This window comes from Chiloscyllium plagiosum, unplaced genomic scaffold, assembly GCF_037043375.1.
Source record: "Chiloscyllium plagiosum isolate Xiang-an unplaced genomic scaffold, Cpla_swu_hap1 HiC_scaffold_30, whole genome shotgun sequence".
Lineage (NCBI taxonomy): Eukaryota > Metazoa > Chordata > Chondrichthyes > Orectolobiformes > Hemiscylliidae > Chiloscyllium > Chiloscyllium plagiosum.
In genome coordinates this window covers 54772290-54797087 of record NW_028270168.1, presented here as the reverse complement: position 1 = coordinate 54797087, position 24798 = coordinate 54772290, and the positions used below count along the sequence as shown (strand labels likewise).

The 24798-nt window shown below is 42.8% G+C and overlaps 1 protein-coding gene and 1 long non-coding RNA gene across 13 annotated transcripts in view; one reads left to right on the top strand and one right to left on the bottom strand.

Annotated features, from left to right (window-relative positions):
- LOC148142196 (uncharacterized) overlaps nucleotides 1-5153 on the bottom strand; it is a 9638-nt gene extending 4485 nt beyond the window's left edge. The window contains exon 1 of one of the 7 annotated variants that reach the window (XR_015752183.1): nucleotides 4905-5153. This is a non-coding gene — a long non-coding RNA (uncharacterized LOC148142196). The other 6 variants (XR_015752181.1, XR_015752184.1, XR_015752182.1 and 3 more) reach the window with 6 other exon arrangements.
- On the top strand, nucleotides 4955-24798 carry LOC122563765 (uncharacterized). Of its 6 annotated transcripts, XM_087976954.1 has the most exons (7): nucleotides 4955-5048; nucleotides 9915-10057; nucleotides 10933-11068; nucleotides 19647-19730; nucleotides 20321-20612; nucleotides 23291-23456; nucleotides 23576-24798. In XM_087976954.1, the coding sequence occupies exons 4-7, from the start codon at nucleotides 19666-19668 to the stop codon at nucleotides 24748-24750; spliced, it is 1698 nt and encodes a 565-aa protein (XP_087833080.1). In that variant the 5' UTR covers nucleotides 4955-5048; nucleotides 9915-10057; nucleotides 10933-11068; nucleotides 19647-19665; the 3' UTR covers nucleotides 24751-24798. The 6 variants fall into 6 exon arrangements, with proteins under 6 accessions (XP_087833080.1, XP_043573906.2, XP_043573905.2 ...); XM_043717971.2 differs by having other exon boundaries at nucleotides 9915-11068; XM_043717970.2 differs by having other exon boundaries at nucleotides 9915-11653.

The following is a 24798-nucleotide window of genomic DNA, read 5'->3' as shown; positions in this document are numbered from 1 at the left end:
CCCATAACTTCAAACACCAATTCATCAATTCATGCTTGACTAACCTTCAAAGCCTGTTCCTAACTTATAAATATATTTATATATATTTACGTTCATTTCTTCAGTATTTAATAGTTAAAATGCAAAATGCATACAGTTCCCAATTTTGCAATTCACTGTAATTACCCAGTTTTAGTCCTTTAATTTAGATCCAGAATTAGTTTCCTTAAATAGTCCTGACCAATCATTGCTCAATTACAATACTATAGGTCGTAAAATAATCAGAGTTTGCCTTAAAAGAATTTGTCTACTCAAGTTTTTTTTAAAAAAAAATTTCTAATGCATGAACAATGGCTGAATCCAAGGTCACAGATATTAACCATAGAATTTTGCTTTTACTACAATCTAATGTTGAACTGAAACTTCAACTGTCCTCCATAAATCGCTGTTATGTAAAGATAAAAGAGATTAGTTAGAAACTGATAGTAAGGCAGTCATGATCTGTAAAAAGAACAGGAGTTATCATTCCTTTTTTTTTCTTCATAATCACAATAGAATCCTTAACCTTAAAAGAAATCATGTTAAGTTTCCATAACAAAATCAGATTCAAAACAGTCCTGGAACACAAGCTCCAGGGAATAAAACACAAACATTCAATCACCAACAAACAAATGTTCACTCAAACCAAATCACAAAGGGTTAAACTTCCTACCAGCTGTACAGCTCTTTACATTCTCTCTCGGTCTCTCGCACATTGACATATAAATTCAGATATTCACAAACCCAGTCCTCGTCCGATCTGTACTTTGGCCAGAAGACAGCGGGACGAAGAATGGAGTCCTTAGTCCATACAAAGCAACAATATTTAATCATCTTTCTCCCTTGTACAAGTATTATTTTGCCAATTTCCACAACATCCTGCCCAAAGGACTTTCCGGAGGAATGCTGTAAGGGACCCCGCCTCCATTTCCATTGCCGTGTCCTTACTTTGTTTCCCCGGAGGCTTTTTTCTTACCCAAAGCGCAAGCCATATTGAGTTCCTTCGTTAGTCCCTTATTAACTACTAAAACTCAATCCCGGCCACCAAGGCAATACTTAAAAGTTAATTTTCTTACCTTGGTCTGTGCACAGAGTTGCCTGGCCCCTTTTGTCACCGTATTTTCTATCGAGCTCCTATCACTGTCTGATTCAGATGTCTCTCTTATAGGATTCACATCAGTCACGCAAGGGAGCAGACCAAACCGGGACACGAGACCGCTCCTCAATGGGGAACGGGACGCGTCTTCCCAGTGTCCAAGGCCAGCCACTCCCCCCGGTGATGGAAGAAAATCCCGGACACGAGCCCCCAATTGTGAGAAACAAAAGCTCACTCACTTTAATAATTTCAGTCCGAGACTTATTTCTGATCAGCCATTTATTTGTACACCTATAGATGGGTGCTTTGTCTAATTACCTAGTAAGGTAATGACAAAATGCACACTATATCCAAAAAACCCTCACAATTTATACCATATGTTTTCCTTATTCCATTGTCTGTTCCCTGCTTCGCTTACGTCACTCATTTCCTTAAGACTTATCCCACAACTTCTGTTTATCCTGTCTTGTCCATGACAAACTCTTATCTCTGACTCCCATAAGGGTGTTTGACGTCAGTCTATTGTAGATTATTTATTAGGCATATCTTTTCTTCTATCACCATCTATTTCCATCCAGAGGCCACTTTGACCTCTTTAATTAGGGTTTGTTCCTGTGTCTCTGTACAAGCGAGGAGAACAGATGTTTTCCTGTTTGCCCATATATCCACCATTGTTCTGTATTCATGTCTCATGCTAACATATCCTTTCTTTTTGCTGAATATGTATTTTCTCATTCCTGTCCTGTATCAGAATTTATACTTGCAGAAATAACATTAATTCATTTATATCCCACATATTAAACTAGATAGTGTAACTAGACAACCTCCTTGTGTACAGTAACATTTGGGAAACACACTTAGATAAATTGGAAGCCCTGTTCCAGAAAATAAAGTGAACTGACCTAGTGGTCAAACTCACAAAGAGCGACTTCACTATGGTCTCAGTGACATATCTAGAACACATATTGAACCAGGATAAGTACTGCTTAGGGTTGCAAAGACACAAACAGTTGAATAGTTCCTCATTCCTATAACAAAATGGAAAATCATGAGGTTCTCGTAAATGTGTCGCTTCTACTGAATGATTTAGAGATGCCAAAGGTGTACGAAGTTAAAAATCACACAACACCAGGTTATAGTCCAACAGGTTTATTTGGAAGCACTAGCTTTCGGAGCGCTGCTCCTTTATCAGGTGGTTGTGGAGTATAAGATCATAAGACATAGAATTTATAGTAAAGGTTTACAGCGTGATGTAACTGAAATTATATACTGAAAAAGACCTGGATAGTTTCAGTCTCTCATCTTTTAGAATAAACACGTTAGTTCCAGTTCTTTCATATGTAGACCGCAGAACTTTTTTAAATTTACACTCTCAAGTAAACTTTAACAATGGTGGGCATGCAATTTTATTTTGCTTAAAAACATCATGAATCCATGTAAAATTCTATAAATCTGTTTTTTAGATTAGAATCAGTCTGAATATTGTGGCACAGGCAATGTCACACAGGGCACCTCACACTTTAAATGCATTATCTTGGCCAACATGACACCAATGTTCACTTGAGAATGCAACTTTAAAAAAGTTCTGCAATTTACATATGAAAGAACTGAAACCAACATGTTAATTCCAAAAGATGAGAGACTGAACAAACAATCCAGGTCTTTTTCAATAGATAATTTCAGTTACATCACATTATAAACGTTTGCTATAAATTCTGTGTCTTACCATCTTATACTCCACAACCACCTGATGAAGGAGCAGTACTCCGAAAGCTAGTGCTTTCAAATAAACCTGTTGGACTATAACCTGGTGTTGTGTGATTTTTTTAACTTTCTACTGAATGTTCAGCTTGAAGTCAAAGCAGATGCCTTACTGCAAAATAGAGCAAATGTCATTTGGACTGAGAAATGCCAAACAGTTTCTGAAAACTGCAGATGCTAGAATCCAAAGTAGACAAACAGGAAGCTGGAAGAACACAGCAAGATAGGCAGCATCAGGAGGTGTAGAAGTCAATTTTTCAGGTACAACCTTTCTTCAGGACTGGACGTAGGGATAAGGGAAGCGACAGATAAAGGGGGTGGTTGGAGTGGTGAGAGAGGTAGCAGAATCATGAGGTAATGATAGCTTGCTGTGTTCCTCCAGCCTCCTTTTGTCTACTTTGAAAAGCTGAAAGCCATTTTAATAATTGATCCTATACTTGCACTTCCAAACTTTAAACTGGGAACCAGCAGAACCAGTACACTCATTGCCATGTATTATTAATTTTTTTGTAAGTGGAGGACAGTAGAGGGTTTGACTTTGGAGTAGTTGGCTAATAATGTCACAGAATGGTTGCAGAAAGCTACTGTGGATGCAGGAGGATAAGACCATAAGATATAGGAACACAACTGGGCCATGTATCATGGTTGTTAAATTCTTATTCGGCAATTTTTAGATCAGAGTGGGGCTGGAAAAGCACAGCAGATCAGGCAGCATCCGAGGAGCAGGAAGATCAAAGTTTCGGGCAAAAGCCCTTCATCAGGAATAGAGCTCATTCTGCAATGCTGAGAGTGAGGAGAGACAGAGCCAGGGAGAGTGATGTACATGACTTTGGTGAGGATGGAAGGATGAGGAAGAGAGGCTGAGGGAGTGGTTTGGAGGGCACACAATATTGGGTGAAGGGGGCGGGAAGGGGATGAATATGTAGTGAAGCTGAGCTGGGAGAATATAACATAGCTGGGCTGCATAACTCTTCATGTCCTTACCAATCAAGAAGTTATCTATTTATCTCTGCACTGCACACTTAATGACTGTGCCTCCACATCCTCTTGTAGCAATGAGTTCATGAGATTCACCACACTCTGGCTTGATGGTGGAAGACAAATGAATGTGGACATACCAAATGCCAGCACATTTGAAGGGCAGCACAGTGGCACAATGGTTAGCACTGCTGCCTCACAGCGCCAGAGACCCGGGTTCAATTCCCGCCTCAGGCGACTGACTGTGTGGAGTTTGCACGTTCTCCCCGTGGGTTTCCTCCGGGTGCATCCAAAGATGTGCAGGTCAGGTGAATTGGCCATGCTAAATTGTCCGTCGTGTTAGGTATGAGGTAAATATAGGGGTCTGGGTGGGTTGCGCTTCGGCGGGTCAGTGTGGACTTGTTGGGCCGGAGGGCCTGTTTCCACACTGTAATCTAATCTAATTTCTTCGTATGGGTATAGTTCCGGCAGCAGTATGTTGTGATAGCATTTGATTAGAGTCACCCTGCCCCAGGTTACAGATCTTCCCACAATTAATACCAGATCTGACTAATACTGCCGACATTGTTTATTTTTATTTTCCATATCGAAAGTTAAGATATTAGATTAGATTAGATTACATTACAGTGTGGAAACAGGCTCTTCGGCCCAACAAGTCCACACCGACCCGCCGAAGCGCAACCCACCCATACCCCTACATTTACCCAACACTACGGGCAATTTAGCATGGCCAATTCACCTGACCTGCACATCTTTGGACTGTGGGAGGAAACCGGAGCACCCAGAGGAAACCCACGCAGACACGGGGAGAACGTGCAAACTCCACACAGACAGTCGCCTGAGGCGGGAATTGAACCCGGGTCTCTGGCGCTGTGAAGCAGCAGTGCTAACCACTGTGCCACCGTGCCATCCACCCATATATTTGTTAGTAAATGATATTCAAGGGTATAGGTAATGTGAATGTGAAAAGACTGAACTGATGCCCTCTGCTCGTAATACTGTACGCACCGCAAAATACTTCCCGCGGCTTTGATCTCATCCTGAGGCCTACCTCACCTGCTCGTTGCCATGACACCAGCGCATGCGCTCTGCCTATCGGAGCTGCTGACTGCCGCCGCCATTTTGGCGCTTCATCTCCGTGGGTCAGTGACCTTTAACCCGGGCTCTGACGGTCCGGCCCGCGCCGCCGTTCCACGTGAGTTCATGTTCGCTTCGTACCCGCTGCCCTCCTGTTCCCTATCGCCTCCAGCGGCACCCGGCTTCCGCCTCTAACATTAGTAGCTCCACTCTCTCTCCGAGCCTCCCCGTGTTCTCTCAGCTTTGCCTCACCACATACTGTATTCATCCCCCCCCCCCCCCCGTCACCCCACAGAGCCCCTTCACCCAATACTGTGTGCCCCTCCGAATCACTCCCTCAGCCTCATCTTTCCATCATCACCATAGTCCTGTACAGTGCTGTCCCTGGCCCTGTCTTTCCTCCCTCTCACAACATTGCGGTATCGAGTATTAGATAGAATGGTATTGCACAAAAAATCTATCCCCATGCAGTACTGAAGGAATGCTGAATTGTCATAGAGTCAGACAGCATGGAAACAGACTCTTTGGTCCAACCAATGTACGCTGACCATGTTCCGAACCAAATTACTCCCAACTGCCTGCACATAGCCCATATCCCTCAAAACCTTTCCTGTTCATGAACGTATCCACATGTCTTTTAAAATGTTAAAAATCACACAACACCAGGTTGAACTTGTGTAATTTTTAACTTTGTACACTCCAGTCCAACACTGGCATCTCCAAATCATGAGTTTTAAACTGTGTAATTGTACCTACATCTATAGCTTTCTCTCGCAGTTCGTTCCACACACAAACCACTGTCTGTGTAAAAAGAGTCTTTTTAAAAAAATCTTTCTCCTCTCACCTCAAAAATAAGCTTCAAAGTTTTGAACTCTCCCATCCTAAGCAAAAGGCGCTTGTCATTCACCTTTCAAAAAGGATGCTAATGCCCCTCCTTTTCAACATGCAATTGTTTGATTTGAAGAACAAAAGGGGAGTCTTCCCAAGGATCCTGGCCAATAATTATCCCTTAATCAATATCTCAAACAGATGATCTTGTTATTTCATGATATTGCTGTGTATGGGAGCCTATTGTGCACAAAATGGCTGCTGCGTTCTCTACATTACATTAATTATTACACTTCAAATGTGTACTGTATTTTCAATTACTGTAAAGTTTTGTGAGATGTGTGGTGTCTGTGCAAGGTATCATACAAATGGAGATGTTTCTTCACTTAAATCCTTTCTTGTCTGATAGAGGACACTAATTTAAGCCAAAAAAACTTACTAGTGATATGAAGAATGTTTTAATATACAGCGAATGCTCAGAATGTGGAATGCACTGCCTCAGCAGGTGCAAGGAGCTGATTTAATCATTGCTTTCATAACTCAGGGAGTAGAAACTAGCTAAATAACTGTGATTCTGCTGTGATACTCAGAATTGAACACAATACCTCCTATGAGGCAGGTGTTTTTTTAAAGGTTCTTTGGGTTCTTTTGTAATCTTAAAAACTATTTATAAATTATGGATCCTATTTGCCATTTAAGACTTTCACTTCCTGCTTGGGCACCTTCACTAATTTATGCAATGTACCCCAGATTCCAACTCTGTTCCACATCCACTTAAAATTATACATTTTATTTTCAAATGTATTCTCTATGTCCTTTCCATTCCAGCAGTCTATGTTCTCTTGAACTCCACCAGTATTGTTCTCACAGTCCACAATGAAATAGTGATTGGATCACAAATGGAGTACTGTTCATAACATTATAGGAAGGATATGTTCATGGGAAAGAGAGCACAGAGGAGATTTTCCAGAATGCTGCCTGAATTGGACAAACTGAGCTATGAAGGAAGATTGAACAGACTGGGGTTGTTTTCCTTGGGCGGCACGGTGGCACAGTGGTTAGCACTGCTGCCTCACAGCGCCGAAGACGCGGGTTCAATTCCCGCCTCAGGCGACTGACTGTGTGGAGTTTGCACGTTCTCCCCGTGTCTGCGTGGGTTTCCACCGGGTGCTCCGGTTTCCTCCCACAGTCCAAAGATGTGCAGGTCAGGTGAATTGGCCATGCTAAATTGCCCGTAGTGTTAGGTAAGGGGTAAATGTAGGGCTATGGGTGGGTTGCGCTTCGGATGGTCAGTGTGGATTTGTTGGGCCGAATGGCCTGTTTCCACACTGTAATTAAATCTAATCTAATCTAAATACAGCAAGTCCTCATTAAAATTGTAGTTTCTCACAGCAAGTCCTTGCTAAAATTACAACTTCAATTGAATTATAGGTTCCCATAGGAGACAAAGTTGTAGTTAAATTATTTCAGTCTCTTCTTACCTGAGAAGACAATGTACAAGTTGAAATACATGTGCAGCTCTGTGCATTCTCAGCCAAAACAACGTATATAATATATTTGAACATCTGTTAGGTCCAGAAGGTGGCTATTTTGCCCATTGGTGTCTACTCTGCCATTTGATAAGATATTTTGTGATTTTTGAGAAGATTTGTATCTCAGGTTGTGGTTCAGGTTGTAAGTTTGTTCGCTGAGCTAGCAGATTTGTTTTCAGGTGTTTCATCACCATGCTAGGTGACATCATCAGTGAGCCTCCAGTGAGGAGCTGGTGTTCTTTCCCACTTTCTATTTATTTTTATTTCTATTTCTATTTCTACCTATTAAGGTGGGTGATATCATTTCCGGTTCTTTTTCTCAGAGGTTGGTAACTAGGGTCCAAATCAATGTATTTATTGATGGAGCCAGGCCTCTAGGAATCTCCATGCATGTCTCTGTTTAGCCTGTCTCAGGATGGATGTGTTGTCCCAGTTGAAGTGGTGTCCTTCTTCTGTGTGTAAGGATTCTTGTGATAGTGGGTCATGTCTTTTGGTGGCTAATTTATCCTGGTGGCTAGTTTTCTGCCTGTTTGTCCAATGTAGTGTTTTTTACAGTTCTTGCATGGTATTTTGTAAATGACATGCATTTTGCTGGTTGTTAGTATAGGGTCCTTTAAGTTCATCAGTAGTTGTTTCTTTGTTGTTGGTAGGTTTGTGGGCTACCATGATGGCAAGGGGTTGGAGGAGTGCAGTGGTAGTTTGGCGCACTGACCTCTACACCGCTGAAGCCAGGCGCCAACTCAAAGACACTTTTTCCTACCGCCCCCTTGACCATGACCCCACCCCCCATTACCAAACCATCAACTCCCAGACCATACACAACCTCATCACTTCAGGAGATCTCCCACCCATAGCATCCAACCTCATAGTTCGGGAACCTCACACTGCCCGATTCTACCTTCTTCCCAAGATCCGCAAGCCTGACCACCCCAGCCAACCCATTGTCTCAGCCTGCTCCTGCCCCACCCGAACTCATCTCCACTTACCTGCATACAGTCCTATCCCCCAGTCCAGAAACTCCCCGCATACGTTCGAGACACCACCCACTTCACCTCCGTTTCCCCGGCCCCCAATACTTCATCTTCACCGTGGACATCCAATCCCTCTACACCTCCATCTGCCATGACCCGGGCCTCCAAGCCCTCCGTTTCTTCCTCTCCCGATGTCCCCACCAACATCTTCCACTGACACTCTCATTCGTTTGGCTGAACTGGTCCTCACCCTTAACACTTTCTCCTTCAAATCCTCCCATTTCCTCCAGATGAAAGGGGTAGCCATGGGCACCCGCATGGGCCCCAGCTATGCCTGTCCCTTTGTTGGCTTCCGTAGTTACACCTGCACCACACCCCACCTCTTCCTCCACTACATTAATGACTGCATCGGCATCACCTCGTGCTCCTGTGAGGAGGCTGAGCAGTTTAACAACTTCATCAACACATTCCATCCCAAGCTTAAATTCACCTGGACCATCTCTGACACCTCCCTCCCCTTCCTGGACCTCTCCATCCCCATCAATGACGACCGACTTAACACTGACATTTTTTACAAACCCACCAACTCCCACAACTACCTGGATTACACCTCTTCCCACCCGACCTCCTGCAAAAATACTATCCTGTTTTCCCAATTCCTACGTTGCATCTGCTCCCAGGAGGACCAGTTCCACCATAGAACGCAACAGATGGCCTCCTTCTTTAAAGACTGTAATTTTCCTTCCTACATGGTTGAAGATGCCCTCCAACATACCTGTTCATGTTCCGCACCTCACCCCTCAAACCCTACCCCTCCAACTGCAACAAGGACAGAACACCCCACCGACCCCACCACCAGGGATATATTTCCCTTCCCACCTCTTTCCGCAAAGACCGTCCCCTCCGTGACTACCTGGTCAGGTCCACACCCCACAACAACCCATCGTCCCCTCCTGGCACCTTCCCCTGTCACCGCAGGAATTGCAAAACCACATCTCCCCCTTCACCTCCACCCAAGGCCCCAAAGGAGCCTTCCACATCCATCAAAGTTTCACCTGCACATCCACCAATGTCATTTATTGTATCCGTTGCTCCCAATGCGGTCTCCTTTACATTGGGAAGACTGGACACCTCGCAGAGCGCTTTAGGGAACATCTCCGGGACACCGCACCAATCAACCCCACCGTCCTGTGGTCAAACATTTCAACTCCCCCTCTCACTCTGCCAAAGACATGCAAATCCTGGGCCTCCTCCATCGCCACTCCCTCACCACCCAATGACTGGAGGAAGAACACCTCATCTTCCGCCTCAGAACACTTTAACCCCATGGCATCAGTGTGGACTTCACCAGTTTCCTCATCTTCTTACCCCAGTTCAAACCTGCCAGCTCAGCACCATCCTCCTGACCTGTCCTACCTGCTAATCTTGCTTCCCACCTATCCTCTCCACCCTCCTCTCCAACCTATCACCTTCATCCCTGCCTCCATCCTCAGGAAACTACAAGTCTACTTTAAAATATTCAGTGACCCCACCTTGCAAGCTCTCTGGGGAAGAGAATTACACAACCCGATAAAGCAGAAAAAATCATTGAGTATAAAAAATGCTATATAACATATAATTAAATAACACTTACCAGTTTTTCTTTCTTCTTAGGTAATCTCTTGTGTTCGGAGATGACTTGCTTCCATTCTGGTTCGATGGGATCTGAGATGGCTGATAAAGCCAATGCGTGATCTGCTGACTCTACTACTGTATTTGTGGGTCAGGTGTAGCTTGGAGGATCAGTCAGATGAATGGTTTGGAGTTACTTTTACATTCTGCCCACTGCTTTGACTTCACCTGTGCATTTTCGTGACAGAGTCATTTTGTGTTCGGAATCTTCCCGAATGAACTTTCTCCCTTGTTGATGGAACCATTTGATCTGTTCAGGGATACTTTAAGGACATCATTAAAACCTTTCAGTGGAGTTGGTGCCTGGATGTTGTGAATGTTGGCTCTGGAGAAAACCTTTCTTCTGGACTAACTTGATTGAACTAGATTTGGAGGGTATTTTGCAGGTTATGCCAACCCTGACTCATTGGTGCGAGTCCAGAGATTACTGTTGTCTGGTGAAGTCTTGGGTTTGTGATCTCGGTACTTTAGTCTTTCTATCCTGAGTCACCCAATGGCTGAACTGATATGTTGGGCAGCACTAATGAATTTCTATATCAATGTTTGCTTTCATCAAGAGGGAGCTTGTAACATATGGAGAATCCAACTTGAACTCAATTGATGGGACACAGCATGCATGAATGCCACCTAGAACAGAAACTTTACTTTCTAAGTGTTGTTAATGAAACACCCATTTTCTCTCTCGTTTTCTGAGTGAGTGGAATTGTAAATGTCTTCTGAATACAGAAGCTCAATGACTGAATTTGTTTTAGAATTGAAGGTGACATAGGTTGAATAGCCAAGTCTTGGATGAATTAATGGAATGAAGAAGCAGGATCACATCAAGCTTTAAAAATGTATCCAAAGTCTGCTCAATGTTTTTCTTTATCTTCACCCAGTTGATCATCCAGTTGACTTTGGTATCGCAGTCTTTGTGAAGTTTTTCCTTGCTTCCTATATCAGTTGTCAAACTGTTGACAAAATTCAAGGGGTGGTATTTCATCACATTTTTCATTTTCAGCATATTGAATCTCCAGCTGCATTAGGACCTCAAAGGATTTCAAAATGGCGTCTCTGCCTCCTGCTGTAAAGTTGAAAAGCTACCTGAATTGGGGTTCCGAAATTAATCAGAGGATTGCGGAGTTGGGCTTGTGAAGGTAAGTACTGCACCCTATATTCATCACGCAAAAACCCTGAGACAAGGAAAGCTGTTAATCTGTGCACAATAGGGAATGCCCAGACCACAGACCTCAAAATGGTACCTCTGCCTCACCAAAGATAACAGTGCAAAGCAGGCACTCATTGAGCTTCAGAGTTGAAAGAGTCATCTTGCAGAGTCAAGAACCAGGCCTTTCTGCACAGAATTGAGAAACCCCAGCTTCGGGATCTTCTTGCATGAAACAACCTGATTATTGAATATTTTGCATTGAGAACTTCAGTGTGTTTTGGAAAAGAAATCACAGTTCCTAGGAGTGTGAATGACTGCCTCCTGGTCACACTCACTTCGGAAAGATGCAGCTTGGCGATGCACCACGCTACAAAATGATGCAGTAGATGCAAATGAAAAGTTAACTTAAAACTAAAGAGATAAAGCACAAGTATTGGTTTTCAAACTGCACACATTTAAAAGGATCAATTTAAAGCAGGGCAACTCAAAACAGGAACCTACTATACTTCAAATATTCAAGCTAATTCCAAAGTTTGAAATTGTGCCTCGGACTTGATGGTTAATGTATATGGAGGTAAGCAGCAGTCCTGGTATATTAACCCCTGAGAACACCGCTGTAAGCCTGTTTTCATTCTGAAAAACATAATTCATCACAACTGTATTCTCTGTTTCCTTTCATTGCACTGAGTTTGTGTTCTTTGAGCTCTAACTTTACTGATAAGCTTACCAAGTTCATCAAGTGCCTGTTGAAAATCATGTGCACTGCATCAGCAGTTTTATCTTCATCAACTTCCTTTGTTATCGCTTCAAAAAAACTCAAATCATATTTGTTAAACATGATTTGTTCTTAACAGATTTGTGCAGGCTTTCCTTCATGTTTGCATGTAACTATTAATTTTGAAGCAGATCATCATTATTTAAAACATTTCCTTAGACTCTTCTTTTTTTTGAACAATGTGTAACACTTGTAATTCTCTGCTACTCTGGCAACACTTCTGTATCAGAGGAAGATTGAGGCCTTTCCCTGTCTGAATTTTGTTACTTGCCTCAGCATCATCCAGTGCATCCCATACAGTCTTTGTCACTGATGAACATTATCTACAGTCAGACTTTATTATACTTCATTTTCATTGTCTGTACATTGTCACGGGAAAGCTCCTCATTTTGTATTTACATTCCTTACATATTTACAAACTTTCGATTCCCAAAATCCTATGTTATGGACCTGATTTGAGTCTCCTGGTTTTCATCAATGGGATGTCATGATTAAAGTCATTGTGCATCTCCCAGCACTTTATCACAGCACTACTTGATTGCAGTGGACCAATCTATTTCAATTTCCTGTGAATTCTAATTTGTGGAGCCATTTCTAGATCTTCTTAGCTATTTTCTATGAATCTTAATATTCTTATGGTTCATTTTAACTTGGCTTAGCACCTCTATTACATTTTTCAGGTCTCCCTGAAGTAAATTCCTTTCCATATCCTAACGTCTAACCAAATGCAGTAGGTATTGGTGGAAAAAGGAAATATGCTGTTGAAATTTTTTATTGTATTCACCAAGACAGATACAAGAATGCCAATTTCAAAGGGAGCAACTGTTTAGAATGTATGAGAAAAGGGTGCTGTTTGATAGAGACATTATCATTAAGAATTCACCAGCGAACATTTGTCCCTAAGCTTTTGTTTAGTAAAATGTTGTAATGTCTAGATATTTTACTTCTATTGGCAAAATGCAGGGCCTTATTTGTGAATATATGTAGCTTTTCTAACACATGTAAGTGAACTACATTGCAAGCTCAACTGCTACTCTTAATTAACTCTGAGCACAATCTGGATTGTTTAGAAAGTACTGTCCAATTATGATTCACATCTATAGTTGGACACCATTAGGTTTTGCAAGAAATGGCTACTTGTTTACACTCAGTTTCCTGTCTATTGTGAACTCCAAAAGGGAATCTGTTTGATATGATCCACCAGTCATTGGGACATACAGCCCACATACCCGGCATCATATTGATACTAAAATTCATATGACATTATTCATTTGTGAGATGGACAGAGATGTTTCTGACTTGACAGCAGCATCCTGTTAGTGAGGAATACAACTCATGTTAATAATATCGTATAACAACAGAAAATCAGCTGGCTTTTTCCTTGGCTCAAATGTTTACAGCACCTTACTAAATTTGAGATGTATTGGGCACTTTTCAGCCCCATTTATCAGTTTGTGCAATATACAATGATCAGTGATCTGATTATGGTAGCCATTCTCCTACAGGATGGCTTTGATATATTTTATTTCAGCATTAAGTTTGCACAATGGGCAAATAGCTTGGACTTTATTTATGAGGTTACCTGAAGTCACCTTATAGTGGATGGTATTGTAGGAATCCCAATGCATATTGACCAGTGCAAATAGACTTATGTAATGGATTCTCTATCTATTACTGTCTACCGCAACCTACCTTCAATGGTAAACATACGCTTTGGGATTCCTACAGTACTTATGCCACATTAGACATGTAGGTCGAACACCTCAGCAATTGGTGGACAATACCAAACAGCACCTTTCTTCAACAGTTCACAAAAGGCAGAATAGTGATAATGCTCAACCAGTTCAGACTTGCAAAACTCTGAACACAGAGTGTGTAACATCTGATGTGATTCCATACTTATAATGCAATCTTGATTGTGCTAAAACCTTTACTAACAAACAATTTTGAAACCAATAGTCAGGCTTGCAGTACTCACTTACGTGTGCTACAAACTGCAATATTACTAGGCAGGCCACTGTCCTCTGATGACAGAAAGAACATGTCCAGGCATTGTGTTTTATCAACTGAACAAAAGCTTAGGAGACAGCTGTTTCTTATGGTATTCCAATGCCTTGACCATTCAGAATTAACTTGCCAACCAATCAACATCTTCACATATAGTAAAGAATTGTCGCTCCGTTTAAAATTCAGTATTGTGCTTGTAAAATATATGCAAGACAAAACATCAACAGTATGTCTTTATTTTTAGCGATGCCAATACATTTATGATTGAAGTATTTGATAGAACAGTCAGAGATAAAATGGTTGCAGAAAGCCAGATTAAGGCATTTTTCAATGTTCTATAGATGCAGGATCAGTTCCTGCGGATTGGAGAGTGACTAATGTTGTTCCACTTTTCAAGAAAAGAGGGAGAGATAAAACAGGAAATTATAGACCAGTTAGCCTGACGTCAGTGGTGGGAAAGATGCTGGAGTCAATTATAAAAGATGAAATTATGACTCATTTGGATAGCAGTAACATGATAGGTCAGAGTCAGCATGAATGTACGAAGGGGAAATCGTGCTTGACTAATCTTCTGGAATTTTTTGAGGATGTAACTATGAAGGTGGACAAGGGAGAGCCAGTGGATGTAGTGTACCTGGACTTTCAGAAAGCCTTTCATAAAGTCCTGCATAGGAGATTAGTGAGCAAAATTAGGGCACGTGGTATTGGGGGCAAATTGTATTGAAATTTGGCTGGCTGACAGGAAGCAAAGAGTAGTGATAAACGGGTCCCTTTCGGAATGGGAGCCGGTGACCAGTGGGGTACAACAAGGTTCGCAGTTGTTTACAATATACATTAATGATATAGATGAAGGTATTAAAAGTAATATTAGCAAATTTGCTGATGACACAAAGCTGGGTGGCAGGGTGAAATGTGAGGAGGATGTTATGAGAATACAGGGTGACTTGGACAGGCTTGGTGAGTGGATGGATGCATGGCAGATGCAGTGTAATGTGGAGAAATGTGTAGCTATCCACTTTGGTGGCCAGAACAGGAAGGCAGATGACTATCTAAATGGAGAAAGTGAGGACTGCAGATGCTGGAGATCAGAGCTGAAAATGTGTTGCTGGAAAAGCACAGCAGGTCAGGTAGCATCCTTTTCCTTGGATGCTGCCTGACCTGCTGTGCTTTTCCAGCAACACATTTTCAGCGACTATCTAAATGGAGTCAAGTTAGGTAAAGGGGAAGTACAATGAGGTCTGAGTGTTCTTGTATATCAGTCAATGAAAGCAAGCATGCAGTACAGCAGGCAGTGATGAAAGCTAATGGCATGCTAGCCTTCATAACAAGAGGAATTGAGTATAGGAGCAAAGAGGTCCTTCTGCAGCTGTACAGGGCCTTGGTGAGATCGCACCTGGAGTATTGTGTGCAGTTTTGGTCACCAAATTTGAGGAAGGACATTCTGGCTATTGAGGGAGTGCACCGTAGGTTCACGAGGTAAATTCCCGGAATGGCGGGACTATCATATGTTGAAAGATTGGAGCGACTGGGCTTGTACACACTTGAGTTTAGAAGGATGAGTGAGATCTGATTGAGACATATAAGATTATTAAAGGATTGGACACCCTGGAGGCAGGAAGCATGTTTCCACTAATGGGATGAGTCCAGAACACAGTTTAGAAATAAGGGGTAGGCCATTTAGAACAGAGTTGAGGAGAAACTTCTTCACCCAGAGAGTGGTGGATATATGGAATGCTCTGCCCCAGAAGGCAGTGGAGGCCAAGTCTCTGGATACTTTCAAGAAAGAGTTGGATAGAGCTCTTAAGGATAGTCGAATCAAGGGTTATGGGGATAAGACAGGAACGGGATACTGATTGTGGATGATCAGCCATGATTATAATCAATGGTGGTGCTGGCCTACTCTTGTACGTATTGTCTATAAGGGGACAAAGACTTGAAATGTGAGGTAGACCAATCTGGAATGTCAACAAAGGAGAATGGAAATCTGAAACTCTTCCCCACCCCGCTGTCCCCAAAACCCAGTGGAATGTGGAACAATTAAAATTTCTAAACTGATATTAATTTTCTGTTGTTTTTGTGCATGTGTTTGATATAATCTGCTAGTTTTTGGAAAGTATAGCCTACATACCTAGCATCACTGTTGCACAGAAATTTGCATATTGCATTTCTAGGAGAAAGTGAGGACTGCAGATGCTGGAGATCAGAGCTGAAAATGTGTTGCTGGAAAAGCGCAGCAGGTCAGGCAGCATCCAAGGAGCAGAAGAATCGACGTTTCGGGCTTGAGCCCTTCTACAGGAATGAGGAAAGTGTGCCAAGCAGGCTAAGATAAAAGGTAGGGAGGAGGGACTTGGGGGAGGGGTGTTGGAAATGCGATAGGTGGAAGGAGGTTAAGGTGAGGGTGATAAGGTGAGGGTGATAGGCCGGAGTGGGAGTGGGGGCGGGGGCGGAGAGGTCAGGAAGAAGATTGCAGGTTAGGAAGGTGGTGCTGCAGGACAGAACCCCACTGGTCCTCATGTACCACCCCACCAACCTCCATATATATTGTATCATCCGTCGTCATTTCTGCCACCTCCAAACGGATCCCACCACCAGGGATATATTTCCCTCCCCTCCCCTATCAGCATTCCAAAAAGACCACTCCCTCCATGACTCCCTCGTCAGCCCCCCACCAACCCAACCTCCACTCTCGGCACCTTCCCCTGCAACCGCAAGAAATGCAAAACTTGCGCCCACACCACCCCCCTTACTTCCCTCCAAGGCCCCAAGGGATCCTTCCATATCCGCCACAAATTCACCTGCACCTCCACACACATCATTTATTGCATCCGCTGCACCCGATGTGGCCTTCTCTGTATTGGGGAGACAGGCCGCCTAATTGCGGAACATTTCAGGGAACACCTCTGGGACACCCGGACCAACCAACCCAACCACCCCGTGGCTCAACACTTCAACTCCCCCTCCCACTCCACCAAGGACATGCAGGTCCTTGGACTCCTCCATCGCCAGACCATAGCAACATGACGGCTGGATGAAGAGCGCCTCATCTTCCGCCTAGGAACCCTCCAACCACAAGGGATGAACTCAGATTTCTCCAGTTTCCTCATTTCCCCTCCCCCCACCTTGTCTCATTCCCAACCCTCGAACTCAGCACCACCTTCCTAACCTGCAATCTTCTTCCAGACCTCTCCGCCCCCACCCCCACTCCGGCCTATCACCCTCACCTTATCACCCTCACCTTAATCTCTTTCCACCTATCGCATTTCCAACGCCCCTCCCCCAAGTCCCTCCTCCCTACCTTTTATCTTAGCCCGCTTGGCACACTTTCCTCATTCCTGAAGAAGGGCTCATGCCGAAACGTCGATTCTCCTGCTCCTTGGATGCTGCCTGACCTGCTGCGCTTTTCCAGCAACATATTTTCAGCACATTGCATTTCTAATTTATATGCTGGACAGATTAGTGTCCACAGTTGCATTTTAGAATTTATTTTCATGTTTTAATGTGCTCAGATTCATTTTTCAAATGGAACACTCAAATTAGCTTCCTTTTGTAAACTAGCATGTCAAAGGGGTTCCCTCTCACTGATTACTGCAAGCCTACCTTCTTTAGTCAGAATATGTACTGAGATTCCTGCAGTTCAAAATTGGCCTTATCAACAATTGTAGCTCAATTGTAGTTCACCTTGGAAGCTTGTTGCTGAAAGAGGATACATCAAAGCCACCCTGTGGAATCATGCTATCCTGATCAGATTTCTTGCTGTATGTTGTGCAAACTCATGAATGGATCCAAGATTGCCACTTGCAGTACGAAAACGTGCCATCTCGCTCTGATTATAGACTATAGAACAGTACAGCTCAAGTCAGGCCCTTCGGCCCTCAGTGTTGTGTTGGCCTTTTATCTAAGACTCTACATGCCCTTCATTGTACTTTCTTCCATGTGCCTATCCAAGAGTCGATTAATTTTTTTTAATGCTGTGTGATCAAAACATAATCGCATGTTTTTTTTTCTTTTTTTTTATTTTAACCCCCACACAACCCTAAGTGCAGTAGAAGAGTTGATTATATGTTGTCTCAACCATTTGAGCCACATGTGAAGCTAACTGTCTCATGATGATTAATGTGCAGTGTAACATGCATGGTATTTGCCACTAACAGAATGCTGCCATCAAGGCAATAAGATGTTGCTATCACACATGGTATATAAATTTCAGTGCCAGTGTGACATAGGCTGCATGTCCCAAAGATTGGCAGATCCTCACCCAATCAACCTTACCCAATCAACCTATGCTTGCAAAACTCAAAATGCAGGGTCCAACATTAGTCATGATTATGTGATTGGACAACATTTGCTAAATCCTAAGAATCCTAACAATTATGCTAATAGCCAATTTAAGATTGTCAGTTGGGCTTGCACACTTGTCTATACTGGAAGCAACATTTATCAAACACAGGATCCTGTTCTTTCCAGACAGAAAGTACACATATATTGTGGACCAGCGGGATTGATTGGAGGCGCTAGCTTTCGGGGCGCTGCTCTTTCATCAGGTGGTTGCCTCATCACAGCCGCCTGGTGAGGGAGCGGTGCTCGGGGGCTGGTGCTTCCAATTGGTCCTGTTGGACTATAACCTGTTGTTGTGTGATTTTTAACTTTGGTCCTGAGGACACCCTATTATAGGAAAGATGTGGATGCTTTGGAGAGTGTTCAGAGGAGGTTTACTAGGATGCTTTCTGGACTGGAGGGCTTATCTTAGGAAGAGAGGTTGACTGAGCTCGGACTTTTTTCATTGGAAAAAAGGAGGAAGAGAGGGGACCGAATTGAGGTATACAAGATAATGAGAGACATAGATAGAGTAGATAGCCAGAGACTTTTTCCCAGGGCAGAAATGGCTAACACGAGGGGTCATAGTTTTAAGCTGGTTGGAGGAAAGTATAGAGGCGATGTCAGAGGTGGGTTCTTTACACAGAGAGTTGTGAGAGCAAGGAATGCGTTGCCAGCAGCAGTTGTGGAAGCAAGCTCATTGGGGATATTTAAGAGACTGCTGGACATGCATATGGTCACAGAAATTTGAGGGTGCATACATGGGATCAATGGTCGGCACAACGTCATGGGCTGAAGGGCCTGTTCTGTGCTGTACTGTTCTATGTTCTATATTATGCCAGTTTCAATTAAAATAGGTTACAGCCAGTCTCTGATTCATTCTTCAGGGCAATGCTTTGACTAGTCAGAGTCAAGCTGTCGGTTTAAATTTGACTGAAACTAGTAATCAACATTTACAAATGCAGTATTAACTATTACTTCACCTTGACCAATCAGAGTCCCCATGCCAACCAATCAACACGTAGTATAGAAAATATTGTCCTCTTTACATTAATAGTGTTGTGAATGTTCTGATGAGTGCAAGACAAAAATGTTTAATGAAATGTATTTTTTCAGCAATACTTAAATTTTTATAAATTCAAGCTATTTTATTTTAACACTGAACCATTTTATAACTTGCTTCCCCTCTGAACCTCACTCCACTCCCCTTATGTCCCATTTGTCTCTGTTTTTCTTTTAAGTTCCAGTTTTTTTTATTATGGATAGCTGGCAGGGTTTGTTTAGAATTATGTGGATATTGTACAATAAAAGGAATTTAGCCATAGAGTCCCCAACATATATAGTGTATGGGATCATGCACCATACAGTGGGCAATAAAATTAATGCAAAGTTGGAACTCCTGAATCTGTGTGAAGTCTTTAGGAAATTGCCAAAGAGGGATATGTATAACTTGATATATTTTCTTATGTAGTTACCAGGGCAAAAGGCCAATGGAGACTCCAGGCAGTTTTGATCAGCTGACAAACTGCCTGAAGCCAGTGGACCTTTTAAATGGGTAAGTACTCATTGCAATTTTGTGATTGACATCTTTGATGACAACACATAGCCAGTGCTGTTTGCCCAGTGTAGGAGATTTCCATGATAACTAGATAGTGTAAGCGTGTATTTGTAATTTGCTATATGAATCATCTTGGTAGATTTCCTGAATCAGCACGAGTACATTGAATATGGGAGTGTCAGTTTGTTCGGCATCCTGCATTGTAACCAACTCAATAATTGCTCGGTGTACTGATAAACTGATGTACTGATGGCCCCTGCAGACTTACTTCCTCTCAATACATTAGATTTATACGTATATATACATATCTGTGCACCGAATTGCAAATATTTATAATTGGAGTTCCACAGTTGTTTACACTAGTCTGTACCCATTCAGCCAGGATTGCTTAGTGCTAATCCCACATGGCATTTTGGTATTTCTTTTGCATGAATTGTGTGCATCATGGGAGAATTGTTTGCAATGTGTTGGAAGTGCTGCATCCCTCTAAAGAGTTGAGACCTTCCGGCTTGAGTTGCAGTAACTTGCTGACCGTCAGATAGTAGTCACAATTATCTGACATGTTAATCTTGTGCATCTTTCTCAAGCATGTGTTCTAATGGAGGATCTGGAATCTACAGCCAAACAAGAGAGCATTGCAGCTCGAAAAGACAGAGAAGAAGGGCTCAAAATTTCACTGATAATGACCTTCAAACCCTTCTGAATGAAATGCAGCCAAGAAGGTACAGATTACTTGGTGTGCATGGCAGGAAACCTCAAAAGCCTATTTCACGTGCTATGTGGAGGGAAGTGGCAATGGCACTGAATGCCACCTCTCTCACCTCCAGGACTGCAGACCAGTGCCGGAAGAAGTTCAATGATCTGACAAGAGCAGGCAAGGTAAAATACTGGCAAGAGAAACGCAGTTAACATTTAAAGTTGAAGATTTTTAATCTGGAAAAAGTGAAGAATGCTAACAAGTGAATGTGAAGTCAAGGAGGATGGAAATGACAGAAACGTTGAACTCAGTTTACAATTTCCAGATCAAACGAATCTTTGCTTTGATTTTTGTTGCAGATTTTGCTTTCAGTGCAAACTTCCTGTCTTATTTTGCTTTGAAAGAACATTCTGCCATTCACATGTCATGCATATCTTCTGTTTTTTTTTAACTTGTTCCATTTTCATTCACTTTGACTTGTCCTATTAACACTTCTGCAATTTATTTTTTCTGACCGGGCTGAAGAGATTACTGCAGCATTACAGAAGTTTGCCGGTTCAGAAGAAGGCCATACAGCTAATTGTACATGCACTGGCTCATTGAATGATCATCATTACCCAGAGCCGTTTCCTGCTTATTCCACGTTCCGTGTACATTATTTTTATCAAAATGATCACCCAAAGCCCTCTTGAATGTCTCAATTGAACCAGCCTCCATCACATTTCAAGTCAGTGCATTCCATACCTGATCACTTGTTGAGATTAAAAAAGCCCACTTCACCTTTGCTTCTTTTGCAGATCACTTTAGATTTGTGCCCTCTTATTCTTGTTTGTTTTACAAGCAAGAGCATTATTTTATGAAAAAGGTTCAACAGGTTGACCCTGAATCCATTGGAGTTCAGAAGAATGATAAATTATATTATTAAGACATATCAGATCATTGTGGGAACTTAACAAGGTGAATGCTGAAAAGATATTTACACTTGTGGGGGAAAGTGGAACTAAGGGCACAGTTAAAACATTCGGGGTCTTCCATTTATGATGGGAGAGAAAAAATGTATTCAGATGCTTATGGGTTTTTGGAATTCTTCCCAGAGAGCAGTGGAGACAGAATAATTGAATATTTTTAAAGCAGACTTGGATAAATTCTTGACTAACAAATGAGTCAGAGGGTGTGGGTGTAGGCATGAAAGTGCAGTTGATCAGCCACAATCTTATTCTTTGGCTGACCAGGCTTGAGCGGCCAAACATGCTGTGTTTCTCCACTAATCTCTGTGTTTGTTAAGAGACAAGATGGCTTACTGATCTGAATCCACGTATTCACCCATCACAGACCTTCCCTTAAAATCGATTATGTTTAAACTCTTTTCTAGTTCCCTAAATGGGTCATCAATCTCAAATGTTAACTCTGTGCCACTCTTCACAGATGCCACCCTGTTCTAAGTATTTAAAGCACATTTGGTTTTTAGTTCAGGTTTCCAGTATTCACAGTATATTGCTTCTATAACACACACTAGAAGTTAACAACTGCATAACCGCTCCTGCACTGCCACTGTGCATTTGTGGCAAAATGGTAGTGTTCCTACCTCTGAGTCAGCAGTTCTGGTTTCAAGTCACACATACCCCGCTGGTGTGTCAAAACATGTCTGCACACTGTGATTAAAATAGTGTATGAGATTTTGGATAAAGTTTGTAGCTCAGGTTATCAGTTTGTTCGCTGAGCTACTTCCTACCACAAACCTAATACCAACCTAAAGGATCCGATTCGCACAGCCAGCAGAATGAATGTAATGTACAAAATACCCTGCAAACCTTATATTGGACAAACCAGCAGGAAATTAGCTAACAAGATATGTGAGCATGGACTGACTGCCAAAAGACATGACCAACTATCACTAGTCTCCATACACACAGATGCAGAGGGACACCAGTTCGAATGGGACAATGCATTCAAACTGGAACAGGCCAAACAAAGACACTTGTGGGAATTCCTAGAGGCCTGGTATTCAAACAGGAACTCCATTAATAAGCATATAGATATGGACCCCATTTTCCAAACTCAGGAACAGTACCAGAAATGATATCACCCACCACAACAAACCAAGACATATAAATAGCAAGCGGGACAGAACACCAATGCTTCATTGGAGGCTCATTGATGATGTTAGGAGAAAGTGAGGACTGCAGATGCTGGAGATCAGAGCTGAAAATGTGTTGCTGGAAAAGCGTAGCAGGTCAGGCAGCATCCAAAGAGCAGGAGAATCGACGTTTCGGGCATGAGCCCTGAAGAAGTTAACAACTGCATAACTGCTCCTGCACTGCCGCTGTGCACTTGTGGCATATTGGTAGTGTTCCTGAAGAAGGGCTCAGGCCCGAAACGTCAATTCTCATTGATGATGTTACCTAGTATGGTGGCGAAACATCTGAGAACAAACCCACCAGCTCAGCGACCAAACAGACAGCTTAAAATAACATATCATGCACATGATTCATTCACATTCATGTTCATCCCAGCAGAGGTTAATTGTATATCAGTTGTGTTTTAAGGACTCTTTTGGAGCAGTAATGTCCCTATCACTGAGCCAGGAGATGCAGGTTGATGTCCGTTCTGCTCCAGAGGTGTGTAATTAACATTTCTGAACAAGTTGTTTAGAAAATATCTATACTGCCACTGCAGTAAAGGAGAGGTGATGATACTAATTTGAGATCTCATAATATGTATTTTAATGACCTGATGTTAATTCCTCACATATAACTTTAGATGTCCTTGACTTTTAACTATCTGATTCAGTTGTTTGATTCTATCTGGAAGAATGTTCTCAGCTGCTGACTGAAACCTAATAACTTATTTCTTTTTACAGGAGAAGCTAATGCACAATGCCCGCGAAAGGCAGGAGTGCAGAGGGGGCATTCCCAACATTAAGGAGCTCACCCCCTATGAGGAACAGGCCGTGCAGCTGCTGGGCAGGCAGTGTGGTCTTGCCGTGGTGGCAGATGGAGAAATCGGTGTAACAGTACAGACTCCAGGTTAGTTTCATATATGTGGTTAGGCAGAATAAAATGCCAGTGCTCCAGCCACAAGCTGACTCCCTAATCTTTTGGGGATTATGTTTAGAGATTCTGAACTTGTCCTCTTTGTCCTGCAGAGCCATCACAGCAGTGGGGGTTAGAGGATGATGACGACGACGATGATGATGATGAAGAAGAGGAGAAGCTATGCTTCCTCGTTAATTATGATGATGAGGAAGTGGATGATGAGAACAAGCCAGATCGTGAGTCCCTGCAGCTTGATGCAGCTCCAATTTCCACTGTCCCCATACCCTCAATTTCACCCCCTGCATCCCTGGCCTTCTCACTCCCTCAGTCCAGCTCTGATATGGTCACCAGGGCACGGTTAGACGGTGTTAGTGAGGAAGTGGCACGAGGTGATTCCCAAGGTGTCAGGGAATCGGATGAGTGGGGAATGGGTGAGGACATACCACTTCCCCAGAGGAGGCCAAGGAGAAGAATGCCCCGAAACTCAGAGCCCTGGGAATCTGATTTCATGGGTACTCGCCCGAAGAGAAGGATGTTCAATGAGCATCATACATATGTGCATGCTCTGCGCTCAGTCTTTGAAGATGTGCAGCATCTGACAGCTGTGACTTTGGAGTCTACAGCCCTCATTTGCAACAGCATCAAAGAAGCTTTCACTTCACTGCAGTCATCAATGGAACACGTGGCAGCTTCATTAGAATCTGCAGCACGCCCCCACTTCAGAAGTGCACAGGAACCAGTCCATGCCCCCACCCCCTCAGATGTGCAAAATGCTGCATTGGCAGTAATTGGGGAGAGAATAGACAGCACCTTACGTGTTGGTTTTCAAACTCTTGGAGCTGGGATCCAAGCTGCTGTGTCTCACGGCTTTCAGGATCTTATAGCTGCCATTAAACCAACTATTCCATTGGTCAATGGGAATGCAAATAAAGGACCTAGTGCAATGCCAATGTTTGAAGGTAACCTACCTGGAACAGCTGGTTCTCAGGACAGTCACATGTGGCAGACCTCTGACCTATCCTCTCATAGCATCAAGTCAGCAGAATTTAGGAAGCAATACCAGACTGCCCATACAGAAACCCACAAGATACAGCCAGTGGCAACTCCCTGTCAGGAACAAGCTGCCCTAGGTGGTGGACCACCTCAGTCCCATGAGCCTTTTGCAGCACAGGAACTACCAATGCCCTCGTGTGATACTCAGGTTGCACCGAGGAGAAACAGTCGAATAGGAGACAGAAAGGCCCGTTTAACTACTCCGGGAAAACCGTGCATGAAAAGGAAGTAGGATGATCTATTTAATGTATAGGTTGCTTGTAATAAAAGAGATTGTGCA

Excerpts from the sequence above, each read along its gene's own strand:
- LOC122563765 (XM_087976954.1), top strand. The coding sequence starts at position 19,666 with ATGGAGACTCCAGGCAGTTTTGATCAGCTGACAAACTGCCTGAAGCCA. Across the intron at positions 19,731-20,320 it reads CCAGTGGACCTTTTAAATGG|CATGTGTTCTAATGGAGGAT; the intron begins GTAAGTACTCAT and ends ATCTTTCTCAAG. Across the intron at positions 23,457-23,575 it reads TGTAACAGTACAGACTCCAG|AGCCATCACAGCAGTGGGGG; the intron begins GTTAGTTTCATA and ends TTTGTCCTGCAG.